The sequence below is a fragment of the Protopterus annectens genome, chromosome 10.part0 (assembly GCF_019279795.1).
Source record: "Protopterus annectens isolate FY-2018-M chromosome 10.part0, PAN1.0, whole genome shotgun sequence".
NCBI lineage: Eukaryota > Metazoa > Chordata > Ceratodontiformes > Protopteridae > Protopterus > Protopterus annectens.
In genome coordinates, this window is record NC_056744.1 from 297,349,732 (window position 1) to 297,372,741 (window position 23,010).

Below are 23,010 nucleotides of genomic sequence, written 5' to 3' on the forward strand. Positions count from 1 at the left end.
AATTGTTCTGGCTGTTCCACATTTATTGCATCTTGTGGAACCTCATTACATTTGTTGGTTTGGTTGGAACTGGATGGACCATCACTAAATTAGTTTTTACTCCTTGTAGCTTCTTAAACTAACAAATCAGAAGATCAGTCTTCCCTAGGGTAGTTATATCAACATTAAAAATTTGTAATGGTCTGGTAATTGCCACTATGCTGGTGTATAAAACCAAAATAAAAGTACGTTTTTATTAGACTTTTGGTAGTGTCAGAACACCCTAATTTCCTTAAAAATATGAAATGATTCTCCTAACCTGACATGGCAGTATATTTCACTGCTCCATGGAGAGCAAGTTCATATTTACCAAAAGCAGTTGGAGAGAACCTGCTATAAAGAATGGTGACATACAGCATCAAAGGTAGCAATACAATATTTAAGATCATATTCTGAGATTCTGTGATGACAAAGATCTTGACAGTTTTATTCATTCATTCATTCATTCATTCATTCATTCATTCGATTCTTTCTATGAGTGTCAGACTTTGCATCCTGTAGCTCAGTCAGACTTTATATCCTATGGATATATATGCATAGATACTTGATGGCGTTGCCCCTCTGTCTCCTTCTTGTCATCACCTTCTTGTGTTATGTGTCCATAAATCCATAGCTTCCTTTTTCCAGTTTTTTTATCCATCCAGCCATAACTTCCTTGTTTCCAGTTTTTGCACATAGGGTTGTGTACCACATCAACAGTAACCATCATCTGGAGCCAGGTGGCTACCCCTGCCACGATCATTCTTCCATACTGCGCCCACACACACACACACACACACACACACACACACACACACACATACCTGTGGCCAGTATATATAGTGTCCAGTCCATGTACTCCACTCTTTGGAATGTGAGAGGAAACTGTAACCCCAGACAAACACGGGGAGACGTAAGGACCCCATAGTAGACACGCCAGTCAAGAACTGAACTGGAGAAACTCTTGCTGTGAGGTGGTGATACTACCTGCTGCTCACTGTGCCTTGCTGATATGTAAAGATGGTAAATTAATGTTTTTGTTGTCACCGCTCCATATTAAAGATTGTTTTGGTGGTGGTAAGCATCAGGCTAGGTTTGCAGATCCACATAAAAAGAATCCATGTTGTAGCATGTTTTTGACAGCTGTAGAATAATTTTTTTTAAGAAAAGGAGAGTAGGAACAACTAAGTCCCATATTTGCTGCAGTGAAATTGTATTGGTTAATTATCACTTAAAACATAGGCAGACATGCATTAATATATAAAACAAACCATGACAGCATGCTTTTAGATGCTTACATTATGCATCACATAAGTTCTTTTTTAATAACTATCACCAGTTCAACATTACATAAATTGCTCAGTTCTGGCCTTCCCTTAAACCTCACTTCTCCTCTTGAACATTATTTTGCATGCATTGTTCCCGCATTTGCATTTATTTCTGTGTAATTTCCTCTTTTTCCATTTCTTAAGATCCGGCTTACAGTTTTTTTGTCTCTGTTACAATATTCAGTACTTCAAATACAGTTGGTTTAGAGTTTGCTTTCCATTTTCTAGTAATTGCTTTTTTGGCAGCCACCAGAATTAAACTTAACAAGGGCCTTATGATGTCTAGGCAAGTCAGATCTTGTATCCCAGCTCAAAAAAATCATTTCATTAGCTACACCCATTTGCTCACCCAATATTTCTGTCAAGAGTACTCTTTAGGGGATTTTGCAAATCTTCCAACTCATTACACTCCCCCAAAAAATGTTCCCAGTTACCCTGGTCTTCCCCCATCATACCTCCAATATTTGCCCTGTACCTAAGGAAAAATTCTTTGATGTCTGCTTGGGGTATAAAAGTATCTATGGAAACACTTCCAAGGAAAAATCATAAACATTCTATATTTTGCTGCATACTTAGGAGCCATAAGGAGTCCTCCCATTGTTCCCTTGTAAATTGCTTATTCTGTCTCTTTTCCCAATCTTTTCTAAGCTCTTCTGATTGATTCTTATAGTTAATGTGCAATATTTTATATGCCCTACTAATTATCCCCTTTTTGGGCCGATAGCCTAGTACCTACCTATGAACCTATTCCCCTGCTTTTTTTTTTGCCTGTACTCTGATTCCAGTCCTGGTAGGAAAGACTTTCTCTAGCCTGAAGTCCAAATTTCTTCTTGGCCTCATCCCATTCTATTATATTTCCCTCACTAGTTATTTGCTTCCAATACCTTGCGTCCATTGCAGTTTCTCCAGTAATTTCCAGCCCGCTTGTGCCTATTCTCTGCAAACCTACTTGCAGTCATCCCTATCGGCAAAATCTCCTTTCTGCATTCTCTTTTTGACTTAGTTCTTAGACTACTTTCTGTTACTTCATGAATATAATATTCTGCATGACATTTGTTATTCTCCTTATGGGTCTGCACCTGAAATCCCACACTGTCCTTTATTCTTGACTTTTTGCCCTGCATCATCATTATCCCTTTCTTTCCACTTTGAATTATAACTTTCTGCTTGTTTTGTGATTATGAGCCTTAAATGTGTAGCGCCAAAATATCCCTTCAAACCAGATAATCCTAAACTACCTTGTTCTGTTGAAAGGGTCAACTTATCCCACTTAACCCTTGCCCTTTCCGGATGAATTTCTCAACTCTTTTTTTTTTTTTTTTTAATAAGAAACATATTTATTACATTAGCATTTATGGCACAGACAGTCATACATTTATATAAATGAAAACAAACCATATTGACATAATTCTAGTTGCAAGCATTTTACATCAGAAACCATATTGACACAATTTTAGCTGCAAACATTATACATCACTTATAATCTACCCAGTCTTTGTTAGTCAGCCATTACATAGCTCATTCAGATCCTGCCTTCTTCTAAACCTCATTCCTTCCCTGAATGTATTAGTCTCACAATTCCCATTTTTCCTATGTGATTTGCTCTTACCCTTTTCTAAAGATCCCAATTCCAATTGTTTTATCTCTTTTACTGTATTTACTACTTCGAGTGCAGTTGGTTTAGACTTTGATTTCCATTTTCTAGAAATTGTTTTTTTTTGGCAGCCACCATAATTAGACTCAGCAAGGCATTACTATGTCTGGGCAATTCCAATTCTGGGTCATAGCTCCGAAAAATCATTTCTCTAGTTACACCAATTTGCTCACCCAGTATATCTGACAGAATAGTCTGCAGGCAATCCTTAAAATTTGCCAACTCATTTGTACTCCCAGAAAACATGCTCCCAATTACCTCTTTTTCCCCATCACACCTCCAACATTTGCTGTCTACCTGGGGAAAAATTCTCTGGAGTCTACGTGGGGTATAAAAATATCTGTGTAAACATTTCCAAGCAAAAATCTTAAATCTAGATTTTGTTGCATATTTGGGCGACATACATATATCCCCCATTGTTTCTTTGTGAATTGCTTTTCCAGTATGCCTTACCAATCCTTTCTAACTTCCTCTGATTGATTCATATAGTTATCATGCAGTATTTTTTCTGCTCTACTAATTATTCCTTTTTTGATGGCAGCTTCTGTTCTGGATTCTACTGAAAACTCTACCAGCGCTAGTTTTTTGTTTAGGACTCTCCTGTTTCTTTCTTTTTTGCCTGTGCCCTAATATCAGTCACTGATAGGCACGGCAGTCTCTAACCTGCAGTTATATAACTTTTTGTTGTCTTTCCATTCTGTTACCTTTCTCTCTCTGGTTACTTACTCCCAATACCTTGGTTCCTTTGCCAGTTTTCTCCAATACATTCCAGCTCCCTTTTGCCTGTTGTTTGTATCTCTATTTACAGTCATTGCTATAGGCAGAATCTGCTTTCTGCATTCCCATGTTGGCTTAGTTCTTAGAATAATTTTGGCTACTTTATGAATGTAATATTCTTTATGATTATTGTTAATGTTCTTCGTGTTTCACTGTTGCAGTCCTGACTGCTGGGATATCCTGCTGTAAAAGCCCTTGGCCAGCCTGACTACCAGAGAAAATTCTTTTTGCCTCCCAGACTGATGGATGCCCTTACCAATGTCAGTACGCTCGGGTATAAAGGGAGCCAGCCTGCATCATCACTTCAGTCTTTTTTTGCTGCTGGATCCCGAAGCAGTATACAAGCGTGTCAGTCGGTCCGCACCAGAGGGACATTGTCTTCAGAAAGATAAGTACCTCGCTGGGGAACTCTCTTTTTTTATTTCATTTAACTCATGTCAGGTAAAGTAAATAATTGTCTCCTCCGTGTAAACAAACCCCACACAGAGACTTCCATACTGTTTATGTTACTTGCTTGTTTCTCTGTACTCTTGAAAGGCTTTGTGCCGAGGCGCTAGAGATTTTTGGATTGTATTAAAACTCGTTTTTTACTGGTCATGGTGGATTTATTAGAACAATTCTCTGGAGTCTACTTTGGGTATAAAAATCCTAAATCTTCTTGATTTTGTTGCATATTTGGGAGACATTGGTTTCTTTGTGAACTGCTTTTCCAGTCTGGCTTACCAATATTTTCTAACCTCCACTGATTGATTCATAGTTATCATTCAATATTTTTTGTGCTCTACTAATTATTCCTTTGTTGATGGCAGCTTCTGTTCTGGATTCTACTAAAAACTCTACCAGTGCTAGTCATTCATATAGGACCCTCCGATTTCTTTCTTTTTGCCTATGCCCTAATATCAGTCACTGATAGGGAAGGCAATCTCTGACCGGCAGTTATATACATTTTTGATGTCTTTTCCTTCTCTTACCTTTCCCTCTCTGGTTATTTGCTCCCAATACCTTGGTTTCTTTGCCAGTTTTCTCCAACACATTCCAGCTCCCTCTTGCCTATTGTCTGTATCCCTAATTACAGTCATCGCTATAGGCAGAATTTGCTTTCTGGATTTCTTTATGATTATTGTTAATGTTCTTCGTGTTTCTCTGTTGCAGTCCTGACTGCTGGGATTTCCTGCTGTGAAAGCCCTTGGACAGCCCGACTACCAGAGAGACTTGTTTTTGCCTCCCAAACTGGCAGATGCCCTTACCAATGTCAGTACGCTCGGGTATAAAGGGAGCCAGTCTGCATCATCACTTCAGTCTTTATTTGCTGCCAGAGCCAGAAGCAGTATACAAGCTCATTGGTTGGTCTGCACCAGAAAGACGTTATCTTCGGAAAGATAAGTACCTTGCTGGGGAACTCTTTTTTTATTTTATTTAACTCATGTCAGATAAAGTAAATAATTGTCTCTGCTGTGGTAAACAAACCCCACACAGAGACTTCCATACTTTTTGTGTTATTTGCTTAGACCCCGACCAAGACGTCCCTAATTGTCATTTTTGTGCTAGGTTTAAGGCTAGAATGATTAGGCATAGGGCTGAATTCTTAGCTCGTTTTCTAAGACAAGAATCAGTTGAATCACATCTAATGACGTCCACCAGTCATCCTGATCTTGAGCTGCATAAGCGTAAAAAAGAGAAGAAAATTAAGCCAAAATCATCAGATGACAATCCCTTCAAAGCTAACTCTCCTGCTAAACTGATAATTGTTGAAGAAGGCGCGGCACTTTCACAACCCCCTTTGAGATTTGAAACAGCAACCCAGGTCTCTGTCGAGACCCAATTGGAGTCTGACATGCCTTCAGTTCCTTCAACTTCCACTGCTCACATTTTCAGCTCATTGGTTAGGTCTGAGGTCACTCAGCATGCCACAGCTTCCGACAAGCTCTCGTTAACCACCAATACATTGAGGCCAAAGCCTACGCTTGAGCATTTCCACAGAGGGTCAGGTGTCAGGGCCTCGGACACACCTAGGCCTAAGGCCATACCCACCCCAATGAAAAGCAGTGTGGCAAGGCCTCCACCTAGGCCTATGGGCTCCCAGTTACGGAGATAACAGGATTTGATTAAGCTGCCTGAGGAACACAGGTGAAGCCACCCCAGGAAAAAGGAAAAGGGGTAACTATACTAATCTTTTCCCAGATCCATAACTGTCTGAGGAGAATTCAGACTTGGAAGACTCTGGCTGAGAGGAAGGACCTTTTTGCACATCCTTTGAGGAATCACATTCTGAGGAGAACCCTCCCTTGGCTTCACCTCCAGAGGATCAAACTTTTGGGGAAACACTTCATGCTATGAAGCAGCATTTTCAGTGGGAAGCACAAGATTACCCCCAGGCCAAGCGAGTTTTTGGACCTCACTGAACACAAACCTTTAGCTATCCCTCCCATTTTGGATGAGTAGAGAATGTTTTCCAGGATGCCTCCATGAACCAAAATAACTACCAAGTGGGCTAAAAGTTCACCAAGAATTCCAAATCCAGCCCAACAAAAAGGTGAAGCAATAAAGCTCTGAGAGGACAAACTTGGATCAAAAGTTTAATACATAGACACCATTAATGCTCACAAAAATACGTTTTCGTTTGACATACACTTCATCAGATGCAGGCTTGAATTAAACTCCTTCTATATCTACTATTTCTCTTACATAGCGGTTAGCGTTGCCGCCTCACAGCAAGAGGTTCTCCGGTTCGATCCTCCGCTGGGGTGCCTTCTGTGTGGAGTCTGCATGTCCTCCCTGTGGTCACGTGGGTTTCCTCCGGGTGCTCCGGTTTCCTCCCACATCCCAAAGACATGCTGTAGGTGGATTGGACACTCTAAATTGGCCCTAGGTGTGTGTGAGTGCATGTGTGTGCCTTCTGTGGAAGGTTGGGTGCCGGGCTGGCAACTCGACACTGTAAAACTCCACTGCCAATCATGAGCGGACAGATGATCTGCTGTGGCAACCCCTAACCGGGAAAAGCCGAAAGAAGAAGAAGAAGAAGATCAACCAATGAAAAGTGAACCAATTAATGAATTAATTGTTACAACCTAAGCTGAAAAACATGTATACCTGGCATTTGGGAACCAAAACTGGTTTTCGATTATTCATTTTACTGAATAAAAACATAAAACATCCAACAAATAACAACACATTGCTTTAAAATACATTTTCACTATATGTGAATGTAAAAAAATGTTAAATTAATTTAAAATACATTTAAATATCTGTCTTGGGAAATGTCACCATCGTGTGGATTGTTTAAAAATTGCAATGCACTTGAATATACCTAAAAAAAATACCAAAGTGTTTGAATGTGAACACAATCTCAAAGTGAATAAAAAAATGCTTTAAAACCATTATTTTAAAAAAGCTTTAAACAGCATATAACTAATAAATTACATCAAGGACCACAATGTATATTGTCTAAGTTGTACCACAGTCAAATCTACTTATAATTTGGCTGCTCTAAGCTTCAAGAGAGAGCTTATGGAAATATGGTCATTCAATCCAGGCTTTTTATTAGCTTCCAAGGTGATCTGCCACCATAGCTCCTTATATTCAATAGTGTCTTCCCATAGCCCCCCTCAAAGATTTTTATCCACTTTCTCCAAGGTGAAAAATAAGTAATGGGCACTATCACACTCTAGGCTATGCGTGTACAAGGCATTAGTGTCTTTTTTATTTGATACATCATGTGTGTTCATATATTCTCTTAACTTTCGTTCTGTTTTACCTATGTATAACGCATCACAGACACTTGGCCAAATAGACAAGCCCGCTACTGTCACAATTTGTAAATTCCTTGCTTTCCAAGAGCCTATTTCTACATTGCAAATACATATTCTCATTGTTGCAGACAAAGGCACATTGGGAACAATGCCCACATTTAAATGTTCCTTTGCTCTTTTTATTCCTTGTAACCCCATAATCAAAGTTACTTTCCAAAAGATTTTTCAAATTCCTAGAGTTTTTGTAGACAATTTTAATGCTTTCCTTTTTTATTTTGTCCAAGTCCGTAAGGGCTACAAATCTATCCCATTCATTGTTAATAATACCCCTTACCATGGGGGACCCAGCATTGATTTCCAATATTAAAGCCCTATCAAAATTTTCCACCAAGCCTGTATTAACAATTTTTGTGGCAATCCACAAGATAGTGCCATTTCCCCAGACAAATATTTAAATGTATTTTAAGTTAATTTTACATTTTTTACATTCACATATAGTGAAAAATGTATTTTAAATAGGTTATAAATCAATGTGTTGTTATTTGTTGGATGTTTTATGTTTCTATTCAGTAAAATTAATAATCTATAACCAGTTTTGGTTCCCAAATCCCATTTATACATATGTTTTTCAGCTTAGGTTGTAACAATTAATTCAGTAATTGGTTCACTTTTCATTGGTTGATATGTAAGAGAAATAGTATATATAGAAGGAGTTTAATTCAAGCCTGCATCTGATGAAGTGTATGTCAAAAGAAAATGTATTTTAGTGAGCGTTATTGGTGTCTATGTATTAAACTTTTGATCCAACTTTGTCCTCTCAGAGCTTTATTGCTTCACCTTTTTGTTGGGCTTGATTTGGAATTCTTGATGCCTCCATGAACCCTGACTCACTTCCCCCTGCCCCTAGGAAATTGGACAGATTTTATAGGGTGCAAGACACCCATAAATATGTTTAAAAATTCTTTGGCTGATCCAGGAGTTGTTACTCCAGGGCCTAAAAGGGCTAGGGCCAGTATCTCCAAGAATCCCCTGCTCATGAACAAGTAGACTAGGACCCTAGACATGTTCAGAAAAAAGGTATACATTTCCACTACCCTGTCTGTGAGGGCCCTCAAATGTCAATTCCATATGATCACATATCAGCAAACCATCCTGGATCAATTCAAGCAAAATAATTCAACCATAGGGGATAAAAGTCTTTCTAAGGAACTTCTGGACTTTTGTCACTCCACTTCCCAAGTGGCTAAACACTCGTTGCATTGTGGCTATGATGCCATGGAGACATCCTGTAGGGCAGCTGCACTGGTTCAGTAATTAGGAGACATGCATATTAAGGAGCAGTCTCTCCCTGATCATGTAAAGGCTAACTTTTAGGATGCTTCCCTTGACAAAGACAGACATTTGGACCAAATGCTGAGGCAGTATTCAGACAGTGGAAGACAATGCAAAGTCCATGCAAAGAGTTAAGGACTTCCTGCAAGTACAACCACCTAGGTTCAGCAAGAACTGTCCAGCCAAATGTTGGTCCTTTCCTACCCAGCCTAGGAATAAACAGAAAAGGCCTCAAAAAGACAGAGCTTCCAGACAAATGCATCACCAACAGAGAGCAGGGCAATAGACCACTGAAACACCCATGCAATGGAGTTCTTTGTCAAAGCCCCCAGCCAGAGAACAAATATGACTCTCTCCCCTGCTCCACCCTCCAGCCACAACCCCAAAACTAGGAGGAAGACTGACTTCCTTCAAAGCTGGACCCACATTACTTCAGATCAATGGGTCCTAAATATTATTGCAAATTGTTACAAACTTCCTTTCAAACAGCCCTTAGTATACTTAGGTTTCCTAGATGTACCCCCAAATCAAAAAACTCAGGCTGTCAAACAGATACAGATCAGAGGGAGGGAGCGGTGGAGCCAGTTCCAGGGGAACAAATAAGGAAAGGTTATTCCTAGTCTCAAGAAAAGAAGAATCTTGGCACCCTAGCCTGGACCTGTCCAACTTAAACTAATTCCTCAGGATACCAAAATTCAAAATGCTGACACTTCAAAAATTACTGCCCATGATAACTCCACAGGCCTTCATGGTCTCAGTAGATCTGAAGGATGCCTACTTACACATTCCTATTCAAAAATTACATAGAAGCTGTCTTCCCTTCAGAGCAAGCTCCTGTCACTATCAGGTTTTAGCCCTGCCCATTGAGTTGTCTACTTCTGTAAAGGTTTTCACAAAGTGCTTGACACTGGTCATTGCTTACTGCAGAACCAAAGGGGTCCAGCTATACCCTTACCTGGACAATTGCCTTATACAAGCTGAAGACATTTCAAAGATCAGCAAGGATCTGAAATTCCCACAGGACCTCCTGACTTCTCTGGGGTTCACTCCAAACCTCAAGAAATCCAGCCTGTTTCCATCCAAATAGTCTTCCTGGCAGATCTTCTGGACTCTTTCCTCAAGAAGGGCCCTCCTTCTCCCTGCCAAAGTCATCTATTTAACCAGTTATTTCCTACAGATACAGGGAAATCAAAGCATCACAGCCAGGGAATTCCTTAGAGCTCTGCGGTTCATGGCGTCCTGTATTCTCATGGTAGCCCCTAGCCAGGCTACACTTGAGGAAGCTGCAGTGGTACCAGAAGTGCATGTGGTGCCAGAGCATTCAGTCATTAGAGGCCAAAAAACATGTGATACCTTCCTTCAAGCAGGAGTTTGTATGGTGGGCACATTCTTGTACCCAAAAACTTTTAAATTCTTGCCTCAGGGCCAAATCCTCACCATAGATGCCTTAAAGACAGCATGGGGGCCCATACCCAGTACCTCCAAATGCAAGGATTATGGCCCACTCAACACAGAAGATGGCACATAAATTGGAAAGAACTCATGGCAGTGTAAAACGCTTTACTGGCTTTCAAGGATAAATGGGACCCAGGGGTCCTAGTAATACAAACAGACAGTACCACAGTCATGTGGAACATAAACAGGCAGGAAGGCACGCATTCCTACCCCCTTTGCCATCCAGCCATGCAAGTATGGGAGACCGCACAATCCCTAGGCCTGCATCCCATTCCACAATACCTGACAGATGATAAAGAATACCCTGGCAGACCACCCCAGCAAGAATCTGACAGAACCCCATGAATGGCATCTCCATTGGGAAGTTTTCCACACAATAACACAGTAATGGGGGAGGGTCCCCCAGGTGGGCATATTTTCCAGCAAGGGCAACACTCACCTGGAGAAGTTCTGCACCAGGACAAGGCAGATGTCTGCATGGAGAACAGATGCCTTCTCCTTCCCTTGGACACACCTTTTTATTTAATCCTTTTCACCATTACCCCTGTTGCCTCTAGTGCTTCCGATGATCGGGGAGGAGGGCCCAAAGGCTATCCTGATAGCACTGGACTGGCCCAGGCAACACTGGTTCCACCTCCTCCTTGAGCTCACCAGTCAAAAGCCTTTGATGTTACCTCAGAGGCTGGACCTCCTCATCCAGAACAAGAGGAGGATTGTGCACCCCAACCTTCAGACTTTTAGCCTGGTTTATTCCACAGTGCCATACAGCACATCTAACTTGAGTCATCAGGTACGCACCATTTTAAAAGAGTCTAGAAGACCTAGCACCAGAAATTCTTACTCAGCCAAATGGAAAAGATTCTCGATTCTGGTGCCAGAAGCACTGGCTTCAGCCAAATTCTATTAACATTTCTAACATTATGGAGTACCTGGCCAGTCTAGTGGGGAAAGGTCTATCTTATTTCTCCATCAAAATACATGCTTCAGCCATCTGTGCTCACATCCCTAATCTTCCTCCACTTTTTCTTACACCTTGCTGAAGCAGTTTCTTAGTGGAGTTATTAACATTAGGCCCCTTCAGGGACCTCAACTTACTTTTTCCTAGAAAAGTTAACTTTGCCTCCTTTTGAGCCTGTAGCCTCTACCACCTTAAAGATTCTTACCTAGAAAACAGCCCTACTACTGACTATCACTTCAGCCAGGAGGGTGTCAGAGTTGTAGGCCATAAAGGCAGTGACATCTTCCATAAAGACAGGGTTTCCCTCCAAACTAACCTTCCTTCATGCCTACGGTGGTTTCCTCTTGTGTCACTGAATCAGGCCGTTCATCGACCTACCTTCTTTCCCAACCCTCAAAACAGAGTGGAAAGGTTACTATACTCTTTGAATGTACATAGGATGCTACGCTTCTACTTGGACAGTACTAAATCATTGAGGAAAACAGATCAGCTGTTCATTACTTTTTCCCCAGGCTCGGACAGAAAACCAGCATCTAAACAGACAATTCTAACTGGAATTCCCACTGCATCTCTTTCTACTGCAGCCATCATGGCAAAAAGCCCCAGTTTGATTAGGTCACACTCTACTAGGGTCACAGCTTACGTGTACAGCGTTCCTCAAAGGGGTTCCCACTAAGGACAACTAGAAGGCAGCCACTTGGTCTTTTGTGCATACCTTCACTAGGCACTACCACCTGGCATTCTTTTCCAAGTCTAGAGCAGGTATTGCATCTGCAGTCCTGCAAGGAATCCTATCCTCTCCTTAATCTCCTTCCACTCTCTCTTAAGCTTTGGGAATCCTTCCTACAGTCAGGATTGCAGCAGTGAAATATGAAGGACATAGTACAGTTCTGTACACTTACCATAAAAGTAGATGTTCAAGTGTGTTCACTGGTGCAATCTTCTTTCCCTCCCACCTACCTTCTCAGCCTACTAAGTAGGCTACTAAAATCAGCCAAGTACCCTACACTTCTCAACCCTAGTTTGGGTCCACTCTACCTTGGTCCATCTTATGTACACTTGGAGCCTCCTTGGATCCACACTAACTTAGTCTTTCTAGGATACACTTGGGGGCTTCTAAGCGGAGTCAAGAAAATACTGAAGTGATGACACAGACTGGCTCCCTTTATACGTGAACGTACCGATGTTGGTAAGGGTTTCTGCCAGCCTGGGCAGCGAAAACAGTATTCTCTAGTAATCTACATTATGGTAACTGTACTTTCTCCTTAAAAGTCTGCATCCAAAATCCTAGTCTATCCTTATTTCCTGAACGTTCTCCTTGTTTCATCCTCATTCCCTTCCACATGGAATTATAGGTTTCTGCTTGTACTATGTATAACAGCCTTAACTTTGTAGCTCTAAATTACCCCTTCAAATCTGGTAATCCCAGTCTGCCTTGTTCTTTAGGAAGAATCATCTTATCCCACTTGACTCTTGCCTTCTTGCCTTCCCAGGTAAAATCCTTCAGCTCTTCATTAATTGCTACCTACAACCTCTCCCATGGTTGATAAAAATATGCCTGACCTGTGTATAAGACTAAAGGGACTGAAAACATTTTAACTGCTTGTATCTTGCTATCTATATCCATATAACAAAGCTTCCAGTTTCTCAGTTTTTGTATGATCATTTTAGTCTCTTACCACATATCTTCCATACTCCTAAATGCTGTATTTTATCATGTCCCCATAAATATGGATATTGCTGAACCAATTTTTGGACGAGTACGTAATTTACTACTATTGCCTTTGGTTTAGCTTCATTAATTTTGTATCTCAAAAAGATTTGAAACTGCCTCAAAATGTTCCACAACACTGTAATGTCCTTTTCTGGTTTTATCAGGTATAAAGTAATATTGTCTGCAAATAGAACCAGCTTTTCTTGACTACCATACAAACTGTATCTTTGAATTTCTGTCTCCCTTATTTTCTTGGCCAATGGTTTTAAATATAATGCAAATAACAAAGGGGAAAGGGACACCCCTGCCTGGTTTCTCTTCTCAAGCAGAAATTGTCATAGAGGAACCCACCCACTTTAAATTTCGCCTTCTATCCCTCATATATCCGTATCAGGGAATGCAGATGCTTCCATTGCCCTACTCATAAAGTCCCAGCTTACTCTGTCAAATGCTTTCTCTGCATGAAGACCCACCAACATCAGTGGTATTTTCTTACATTCTGCTTCCCTCTGGATCATCAACTTTCTGTTAATGTCAAATGTTTGCCTTCCCTCCAGAAAACCGCATTGATCCATATCTATCAGTTTTGGTATCACTTTTGCCATTCTTTTAGTTTTTCCTTCCTAGCTTCCATAGGAATACCATCTATTCCTGGGAAGTTTCATGCTGATTGCTTATACATCACCATTTTTATCTCATCTCCTCGTATCCTAGCTGTGTTAGTAATTAAGCTTTGTCTACCTCTATCCTTGGCATATTTAAATCTTCCATAAACATTTCCATTTGTACCTTTTCTTGATTTCCATGTTTCTCTGCTTTATACAGCCTTTCGTAGAATTTCTGAAATATTTCTAATACCTCTACAGTATCTGTTATCTTCCTTGTTATATAATCCCTAAGTTTGGCAACAGGACTTTCTTCTTTCTGTTGCCTGAGACATGGTAAAAGTTTTTATGCTGCAGAGTTATCATCAAAAAACAGTTGCTTAACAATAATTTTTCTGAACTCGTGCATATTGAGGTAATCCCTAATATGGGCAAATGTCCCAAACTGACAGCTACATTCATGAGTTAACCTAAAAGAAATGGTATCCATGCTAAGATGCATGGTGCAGCCTGTGCTTTTACTAAGTGCTGTTTGGTTTTGTCTTATCTTCATCTAGTGGATATAAAAAGTGTACACACCTCTGTTAAAATTCCAGGTTTTTGTGATATAAAAATGAGACCACAATAAATCATTTCGAAACTTTTCCCACCTTTAATGTCACCTATAACCAGTACAGTTCAATTGAAAAACAAACAAATCTGTTAGGGGAAAAAATGAAGCATCTTTTGATTTAATTACAACATTCAGTCTTCTTGGGTAGCAGTCTATCAGCATGGCACATCTTGACTTGACAATATTTGCCCACTCTTCCTTGCATAAGTGCTCCAAATCTGTCAGATTGCGAGGACATCTCTTGTGCACAGCCCTCTTCAGGTTACCCCACAGATTTTCTATTGGATTTAGATCTGGGTACTGGCTGGGTTATTCCAAAACTTTAATTTTCTTCTGGTGAAGCCATTCTTTTGTTGATTTGGATGTATGCTTGGGGTTATTGTCATGTTGAAAGGTGAAATTCCTCTTCGTCTTCAGCAGATGCCTGAAGGTTTTGGGCCAAAAGTGAATGGTATTTGGAACTGTTCATAATTCCCTCCACCTTGACAAAAGCCCCAGTTTCAGCTGAAGAAAAGCAGCCCCAAAGCATGTTACTACCACCACTATGCTTCACCGTGGGGATGGTGTTCTTTTGGTGATGCGAAGTGTTGTTTTTGCACCAAATGTACCTTTTGGAATTGTGGCCAAAAAGTTCAACCTTGGTCTCATCAGACCATAACACATCTTCCCGCATGCTTTTGGGAGACTTGATGTATTGTTTTGCAAATTTTAGCTGGGCCTGGATGTTTTTCTGTGTAAGAAAAGGCTTCCGTCTTCCAACCCTATCCCATAGTCCAGACATGTAGAGAATACGGGAGATTGTTGTCACATATAGTACACAACAGGATTTGCCAGAAATTCCAGCAGCTCCTTCAGTGTTGCTGTAGGTCTCTTGGCAGTCTTCCTGACCAGTTTTCGTCTTGCAACGTCACTGTTGTCCCATATTTTCTCCACTTTTTGATGACTGTCCTCAGTGTGTTCCATGGTATATCCAATGCTGTGGAAATTTTTTTGGTACCCTTCTCCTGACTGATACCTTTGATGCTTTTTAAGCTCTTTGTTAACCATGGCTTTTTGCTGTAACATGCAATTGAGTAAATGTCAGGAAAAATCCTACTAGGACAGCTGAACTTTATTTGGGGTTAATCAGAGTCTCTTTAATTGATGGCAGGTGTGTACCCAAGAAGACTGAATGTTGTAATTAAATCAAAATGTGCTTCAACAAAGTATTAGTTTAAGGCTGTGCACACTTATGCAACCAGGTTATTGTAAGTTTTTTTATTTTTTATATTTTGTCCCCTAACAGATTTGTTATAACAGAACAGTTATACCTGCATGTGAATTGTACAGTACCCCAATTCTGAACTATCACTTCCGTTCCTTCCAGTACATATTTACATTAGGAACATTACCCACATTTGCTCATTTAAGAACAATAGTGGATGCAAATGCATCACAAACATTCCCTTTTTCTAAATTTGTGGTTTTTCACACTAGTAGCATCTTAAGGAACCAAAAACATCTTTACAAAGATTCTTGGGAATTTTTATCCAGGATATCTAACCAAATGTATTCAGATCAGTTATTTGTTATTATTGATGTTTGTGACTTATATTCAGTAATACTGACTAACTTTGGGCAGCATGATGTCAGGGAATCTTCTTGGGCTAGGCTTATATAGGCTCCAGGGCAGTTAGCCTAGTACATACCTATGAACCTATGATACAAGTCTGGAATTATTTTACAATTTCTTATGTAGTAATTCTAATTTTGAACACAATAAAATTCTCACTATCAGGACCCTTATGGAGACGGTCCTAGAAAATAATTTTATAATTTTTGAGAATCAACTTTTTCGACAGAAGAAAGGAGTGGCAGTGGGGGCTGTATGTGCCCCCATGTTTACTAATATGGTGTTAGCATAATGAGAGAACCAGGTGGTGCTTAATTCAGAGTTCTCAAACTGTTGGTCATTATACAGTTTCTTTTTAACTGATATAACAATTTTTTGGACCAACACTAGGGAAAGACTGGAACAGTTTTTTCCAATTTTTTTGAATACTTGTACAAATTTTTTGAGGTTCATGATGAAGGTGGATGAAGACAGAGTTCATTACTTAGATGTCACTATTTATAAGGACAAAAATCAGAGGAGGTTTGTTTCTTCCTTATATAGGAAATCTACTTACTTAAATTCTTTATTACACTTCGATAGTTGCCACCCCCTTTACAAAATAAGTTCCTGGTTATGATAACCAAAAGAAGTCTCTGGTTAAAGACAGTGTTTGAGGTTGGTCCATATGATGAGTAATGTCACCTTTCAAGATGAGTGTTCTATCTTAAGGGCAAGTACAGGTTATCCACTTCTGTTTCTCGATAATATCTTTGATGAAGTTAGGAAAACGAGACAGGAGGGACAGTTTTGCCCTTTATTGAGTAGTGAAGTAGAATTGAAAGTGGAAAATAGTGTCCCCCAGTGAAATAATGGGGAGGATTTTACCATGTGATTTACATTTCCAGGGCATTAGAGTCATCATTACTCATAACTGGAACATCTTTAAGCTGGATTTGGATTGTTTTAATAAGGTGGGGCCAAAACCTGTCATTGTCTATAAGAGGGACTTATGTTTTAAGGCCATAATTGAAAGAGTGAGAACTGTGAATTTCAATGTGCATATGAACACATGTGGGCAATGTTCCCAATGCAAATATGTACTGGAAGGAACGGAACAAAGTGTTTGTTCACAGTTGGGGTACTATACAACTCACATGTAGATATAACTGTTCTAGTATGATATTATATCTTGCCAATATCAGGATTGTTAACGTTTTTATATAGGCAAGGCAAAAGGTAAATTCAGGAAAAGGATATATCAACATCAATATGATATATCAAAGGGGGATGATAGAAATGCCTTGGCAAGACATGTAAAAGGTTTTCATATGCACAAATTTAGATACATGGTTATAGACAAGGTAGAATTGGGACCAAGAGGTGGGCCGGTGGAGCTGTACTTGGAATATAAGGAATTGAAATGGCAGTTGAGATGTAACACTGCAGTGTTCAGGCCTCAATGAAAATATTTCTGTTAGTAGTATTTTAAAACTTAAAGCAGAGTTAGCCCTTTAAACATCTCATAAATGATGCTGTGCATTTAAGAATTTTTGTTATGGAAAGACTCTGTTTTTATATGTTTTAATTTTTTTCACATATGTAAAGTTTGTTGGAATTATGTTAACTTCATTTTTGAAATGCAATTGTGAAATATAATTTTGGAAGGTTTTTTTTTTAGTATGACAGTAGCATACATATTTAAAGATCCATTAAAAGAGGGTAATTAAGTTAATTAGGTTGGTCATGTGTTTTATTGGGATGGTATTTAAGACTGAATTGTAACTGTGATTTTATTCTGATGAAGTCAGGCATACCGGCTGATGAAAGTGCTTACTTGTAAATAAACAGCTGCTTTGGTGTTTCTTTCAGGGTTTTTGTTTATTCTTAGTTTTTGTGTGTGTGGTTGTAGTATTTAAACAAAGCAATAGTAACGTTTACTTGGTTTAATTTTGTTCGTTTGTCCAGCCAGCACTGGGAGCAAGTGACCTAGTCATTCCCCATACTCTGCAGTTAAGAGTGGGCATTTAGTTTATGCCACTGTGGAGGACTGGAGATAATGGAGATGCGAGTGGGATGGGGTTATAAACCAAACAAACAGTATTAAAGCTGAAAGAGAATAGCACATTAGCAAAAAAGTGCCTTTTTTAGGCAAGGTTCAAATTTCAAATTCACCACCGTAACAGGAACAGGCAAGCAAAAACTGAGGGTGATGCTACTCAATGCTAGAAGTCTAAATCTCAAAATGCACTCACTCGAGGCACTCCTTAAAATGGAGAACATCGATATATGTGCAGTGACTGAGACCTGGATCAAGGCTCCAGAGAGCACCCCTGCACTACAAGGCTATAACTCATACCACACTTTTCAGCCATGTAACCTGGACCGGAACACCAAAGGCAGAGGTGTGTCCTTATTCATTAAGGATATCCATACCTCCAGGCTAGATGCTCAGCATAATGCAGCCGAGGTTATCCAAGTGCAACTAACTCTGAGCAAAACTGCAATCCAAATTGTAGCTTGCTACAGATCACCCACCATGCCCCAGGATTCCCACTACTCTTTTCTTGATGTACTGGAAAATATTAGGGTTCAACCAAACACCCTAATAATGGGCGATTTCAACTACCTCACCATTAACTGGGAAAAGTACTCATGTACCAACTCCTTTGCTCAATGCTTTCTGAAATTCATAAACTCCAATGCCCTGGATAAACTTATCCACACCCCCACCAGGGGCAACAATATCCTAGATCTAGTCATTACCAACATGAGTGACCGATGTTCCACACCTGAAGTCAATGCCTCATTGATCCGATCTGACCATAAGCTAATTACCCTAGATATCCACATCCTGCCCCCACCCCCCCACCCCCCATTAAGGAAACCATGGTAAAAAATTTCTCATAAGCCAACTTCATACTTCTTAAGACAGAGGTGGTGAACTTCATGACACCCATGCAGATGGACAATACAGTTACGACTACTAAATCTTACATACTTGCACTTTATAAGCACTTACATGAGTGCATGGATCATGCTATCCCAAACAGAACCAAGACACTGTCCTCCAAAAAAAGGAAGCCAATCTGGTGGTCCCCTGCCATAAACAAACTGTACAACAGAAGGAAAAAACTGTTGCAAAAGAGAGTAAAATCCCATGAGTGGAGGAGCTCCCTTCTCAGCCTCAGTAAGAAGCTGCGATCCCTGATAAAATCTTCCAAAGCTAGTTACAAAAACAATATCACCACTGATTCTAAACACAACCACAAAGCATTCTATAGCTATGTCAAGAATCTCAATGGCAACACTCAGATCTGCTCTGAATTACAGCACAATGGCACTAAATATACAGACCCAGCTGATATTGCCAACATCCTGGCAGATAGGTACAGTGCTAACTTTACCCCCCTCTCACCCCCTAAAGAGCCCATCTGTATACCGGAAGAATCAAAGTTCCTGTAATCACCGCTGCACAGGTAAAAACCACACTCTCCAAAGCCAAGAACACAGCATCCATGGGACCAGACAATATCCCAGGCTGCGTTCTACACGAACTACAGAACGAACTTGCACCCCACCTAAGTACCATGTTCAATCATAGCCTCACCTCAGGCTTTGTGCCTGCTGAATGGCGTACAGTGGCAGTTATCCCACTCCACAAAGGGGGAACCACCACGGACTCCGGGAACTACCGCCCCATTAGCCTGACGAGCCTGGTCTGCAAGGCCATGGAATGTATCATCATGGAACTTATAAACAAAGACATTGGTAATCTCCAAACTCTGGACCCCACCCAGTTTGGGTTTGTAAAAGGCTGATCATGTCTCCTAAACCTGATAGACTTCTTTGAAGCAGTCACCAAAGCTGTAGACAAGGGTAAGGTGGTTCACACAGCCTATCTAGATCTTGCCAAGGCTTTTGACACCATCCCCCACTCTGGAATTCTAGATAGACTCACTAAACTAGGTATAAATCCCTATGTCACAAGATGGGTTGCCAACTGGATCACTGACAGAACCCACACTGTGAAAGTAGCAGAGTCCAAATCCGACTTCAGACCAGTGACAAGTGGAGTACCACAGGGTTCAGTCCTGGGTCCTCTCCTGTTTGCTATCTACTTCTCTGAAGTACAGGCTAACACAGAAGGTCTTTGGTTAATGAAGTTCTCAGATGACTGCAAACTAGGAGCCATAATCGAAACTCCTAATGATGTGGACAATCTACAAAAGGGCCTCACTGGACAGATGCTTGGTGTCAAAGCCATGGCCTCAAGCTCAATGCCAAAAAGTGCATTGTCATCCCCTTTGGTAAAAACTCTGTACCCATGAACTACAACATAGGCAGTAGTATACTTAACACCGAAAGTGTGATAAGAAACCTTGGAGCACAGGTGGACAGTAGTCTCTCCTTTGATAATCACATCGCCACAGTAGTCAGGAAATCCTTCTATGTGGCACACCTCATCACAAAAGGTTTCCCATCCAGAAAAAAGAGGTCATTGTTTCCCTCTACTCATCACTTATTAGACCCATTATAGAGTACAATGTCCCTTTTAGTATGTACCTCACAAGACATCTACAACAACTGGAAAGACCGCAGAAATACCTCACAAAGAGGATTACTGGCCTCAAACAGATGCCCTATGCAGACCGTCTCAAAAAACTCCAGCTTTATTCTGTCACATATCGCCTACTCAAAGGTGATCTCTGCCTAACATACAAAACTATGTAAAACCCAGAACTGTTGGACATGCTCCACTTAAAGAAATCCCAATCCCTCCAAGCTACATGCTCTAGGGACCTAAACCTTGTCACCACAATAAACAGAACATGCCAGAGGGATAGATTCCTGTCCCAGTGACTTCCCATACTCTGCAATAAACTACCTATCTATATCAAACAAAGCTCCTCATTAGCACTCTTCAAGAAAAATCTTGATGATTGGATGGGAAATAGGAAATTCACCCCGGGGATCACCTCTGTGGCTCTGCTTGACAATAATTTCCTTGGGTGGCAAAAGCCAGGGTACCTTTTTGGCTGGGCTTGTATAGGCCCCAGGGCCGATAGCCTAGTACCTACCTATGAACCTATTAAACAGACCTCTACAACAATACCATGAAAATTTTTGATTTAATTTTAAAGAAAAAAGAAAATGCTACTGACTGCCCCCAGTGGAAAAACTGAAGAAAGCCAAAGGTCAAACATGCTTCTCACTAGTTCACACAGGTGACAGGTCAGACAGTAGTAGTTTATGAGGCTGTTGCTGACATTTTTACATTCATTCATTTACTGCATGGATACACAGTTGTACTGTAACTCAGAACTTAATTATGGAACTTAGAAACAACCAGCATGATTGTGCATCAGTCACTCCCATAAAAAAAGACATTGGCTAAATAATGGACTTGCCGACATCTTTAATGGGTCCTCCAGCTAGCACCAGGCCTTAGGCTGGTGACTAGGGAGCCAGTGTGCTAGAACTGGCTTTGGAGATCTTCATCATGCCTGTGTAAAACCTTAAGTTTTTATAAGTGAACTAAAACTTTCATTACTTAACTAGACTTTTTGCTTGAGGGCTGAAGTGCTTTCTCTACAGTTTGCTTTTCCTCCCTTTGTGTGTGTAGGTTTTTCTCTCATGTCTGAAAAATATCCTGTTAAGTGAAATTGCAAGACTCTAAATTGCTAGTAGGTTGTGTGTGTGTTTATAAGTAACCCTGAGTGTAGTAAATTTGGTGAGAGAGAATGAAAAGTAATATTAACTAAATAAAAAGAAAAAAAATGCAGGAAAAAAAAGATTATTGCGATTTTCTGTTCAAGTATGAAAGCAGCATTATTTCCTTCAGGCTTCCACAAGTAGTTAGTATCATTTAAAACTGTTTTTATGAGTAAATTATTTTTTCCAATAAGCAGTTCAGCAAGCATCTGTTATATTTTACTAGGTTATTTCCTTGAATTTAAATTTATGTAACTGTGGAGTATATGCTATTTTTTAGTGTAAATTTACATTTCTTACATTAATATATTGTACTCCTTTAGTTTTACTTTACTGTAAAAAGACTATCTTACTTGGCTGCATTATAAGTCATGAAATGGAAAAATGCTTGTCTTAGGACTGTATTGTAAAAAGACATTTTTTTTAGTTGAGTAATGTGAAAAATGTGGAGAGCGTCAAAAGCATGACTAGGATTATTTTGAGTGTTAGTATTTATGTATACTTCTGTTGTTTTTTCATACAGGCATTTTGCATCTTTGGCTATGCACCAGCAGTGGTTTTGTTCACATATGTAATTTCCTTCATATTCAGAAAGGTACAAGGTAGTCAAGACTTTTGGTCTTTTACCTTCTTTATGGTAAGTAGAACTTAAGCTTTACATAAGCTATGTTTTTATAATGTATTTCTATATTTCAGTGTAACTTTTGGTGGTTATGAAAACAAGTTGCATGTGTTGCATTCATGCTTTTAATGTTATGAGAGTCTTCTTGAAATGAAATTAAAAGGACATAGTTTATTTGTTAACATATGGAAATGTAAGTTTTAGTTTTAATATCATTAAATGTAATACATCTTCGGATCCTGCAAACTGGCTACACATTGATCAACAGCTTAATTTCAGCTCTCCCAGTGTGAAAAATGAAATTGAGAAATAAGAGCTAGTAATTCTGACAGTTTGAATAAAATTCAGTCACTGGCTAGTAACTACTTTAACTGGATGCCAGCTAAGAAGAAATTTAGGAAACCTGAAAGAAAATCAAGTAGAAAAAGTGAAGGGAAAACACTGACTGAGAAGAATCCTGCAGCCATTCAGCAAAAAGCAGTTCAACCTTCAGCTTTGATAAAAGAGATGGCTTCCAGTAATTTAGAGAAAAAAATAAATCAGATGTACTCAGGGAAATAGAGAGAAGAAAAGAACAGACACAAATCAGTGCAAGTGGAGCACAGGCTGTAACATGCATTTTAGCATGACTAACCTTCATTTTAGGTTAGGTAATGCCTGTGATTGCAGCTGTTGATGTGAGGCAATCGTTCCTATCTGGAGGGTTAAATACATTTTTGGAAGATGTACATAGTTTTGTGTGTTTGTCCTAAGCTGATATGTTATATGGTGTTATGAAAATGTATTTAGTTTTTTGATTGAGGGTCTTCATTAAAACAAAAAGTATTGAAAACTGTTACATAGGTTCAAATGGAGATGACAAGAAACAACTGTATAAAA

The 23,010-nt window shown here is 39.8% G+C and overlaps 1 protein-coding gene across 2 annotated transcripts in view; it reads left to right on the forward strand.

Moving 5' to 3' along the window:
* LOC122813052 (cholesterol transporter ABCA5-like) overlaps window positions 1–23,010 on the forward strand; it is a 2,390,735-nt gene that overhangs the window by 1,731,287 nt on the left and 636,438 nt on the right. For both annotated transcript variants that reach the window (XM_044085171.1, XM_044085172.1), the window contains exon 25: window positions 22,033–22,146. In XM_044085171.1, the coding sequence (XP_043941106.1) occupies window positions 22,033–22,146 (114 nt within the window). The remainder of the gene's footprint in view (window positions 1–22,032; window positions 22,147–23,010) is intronic.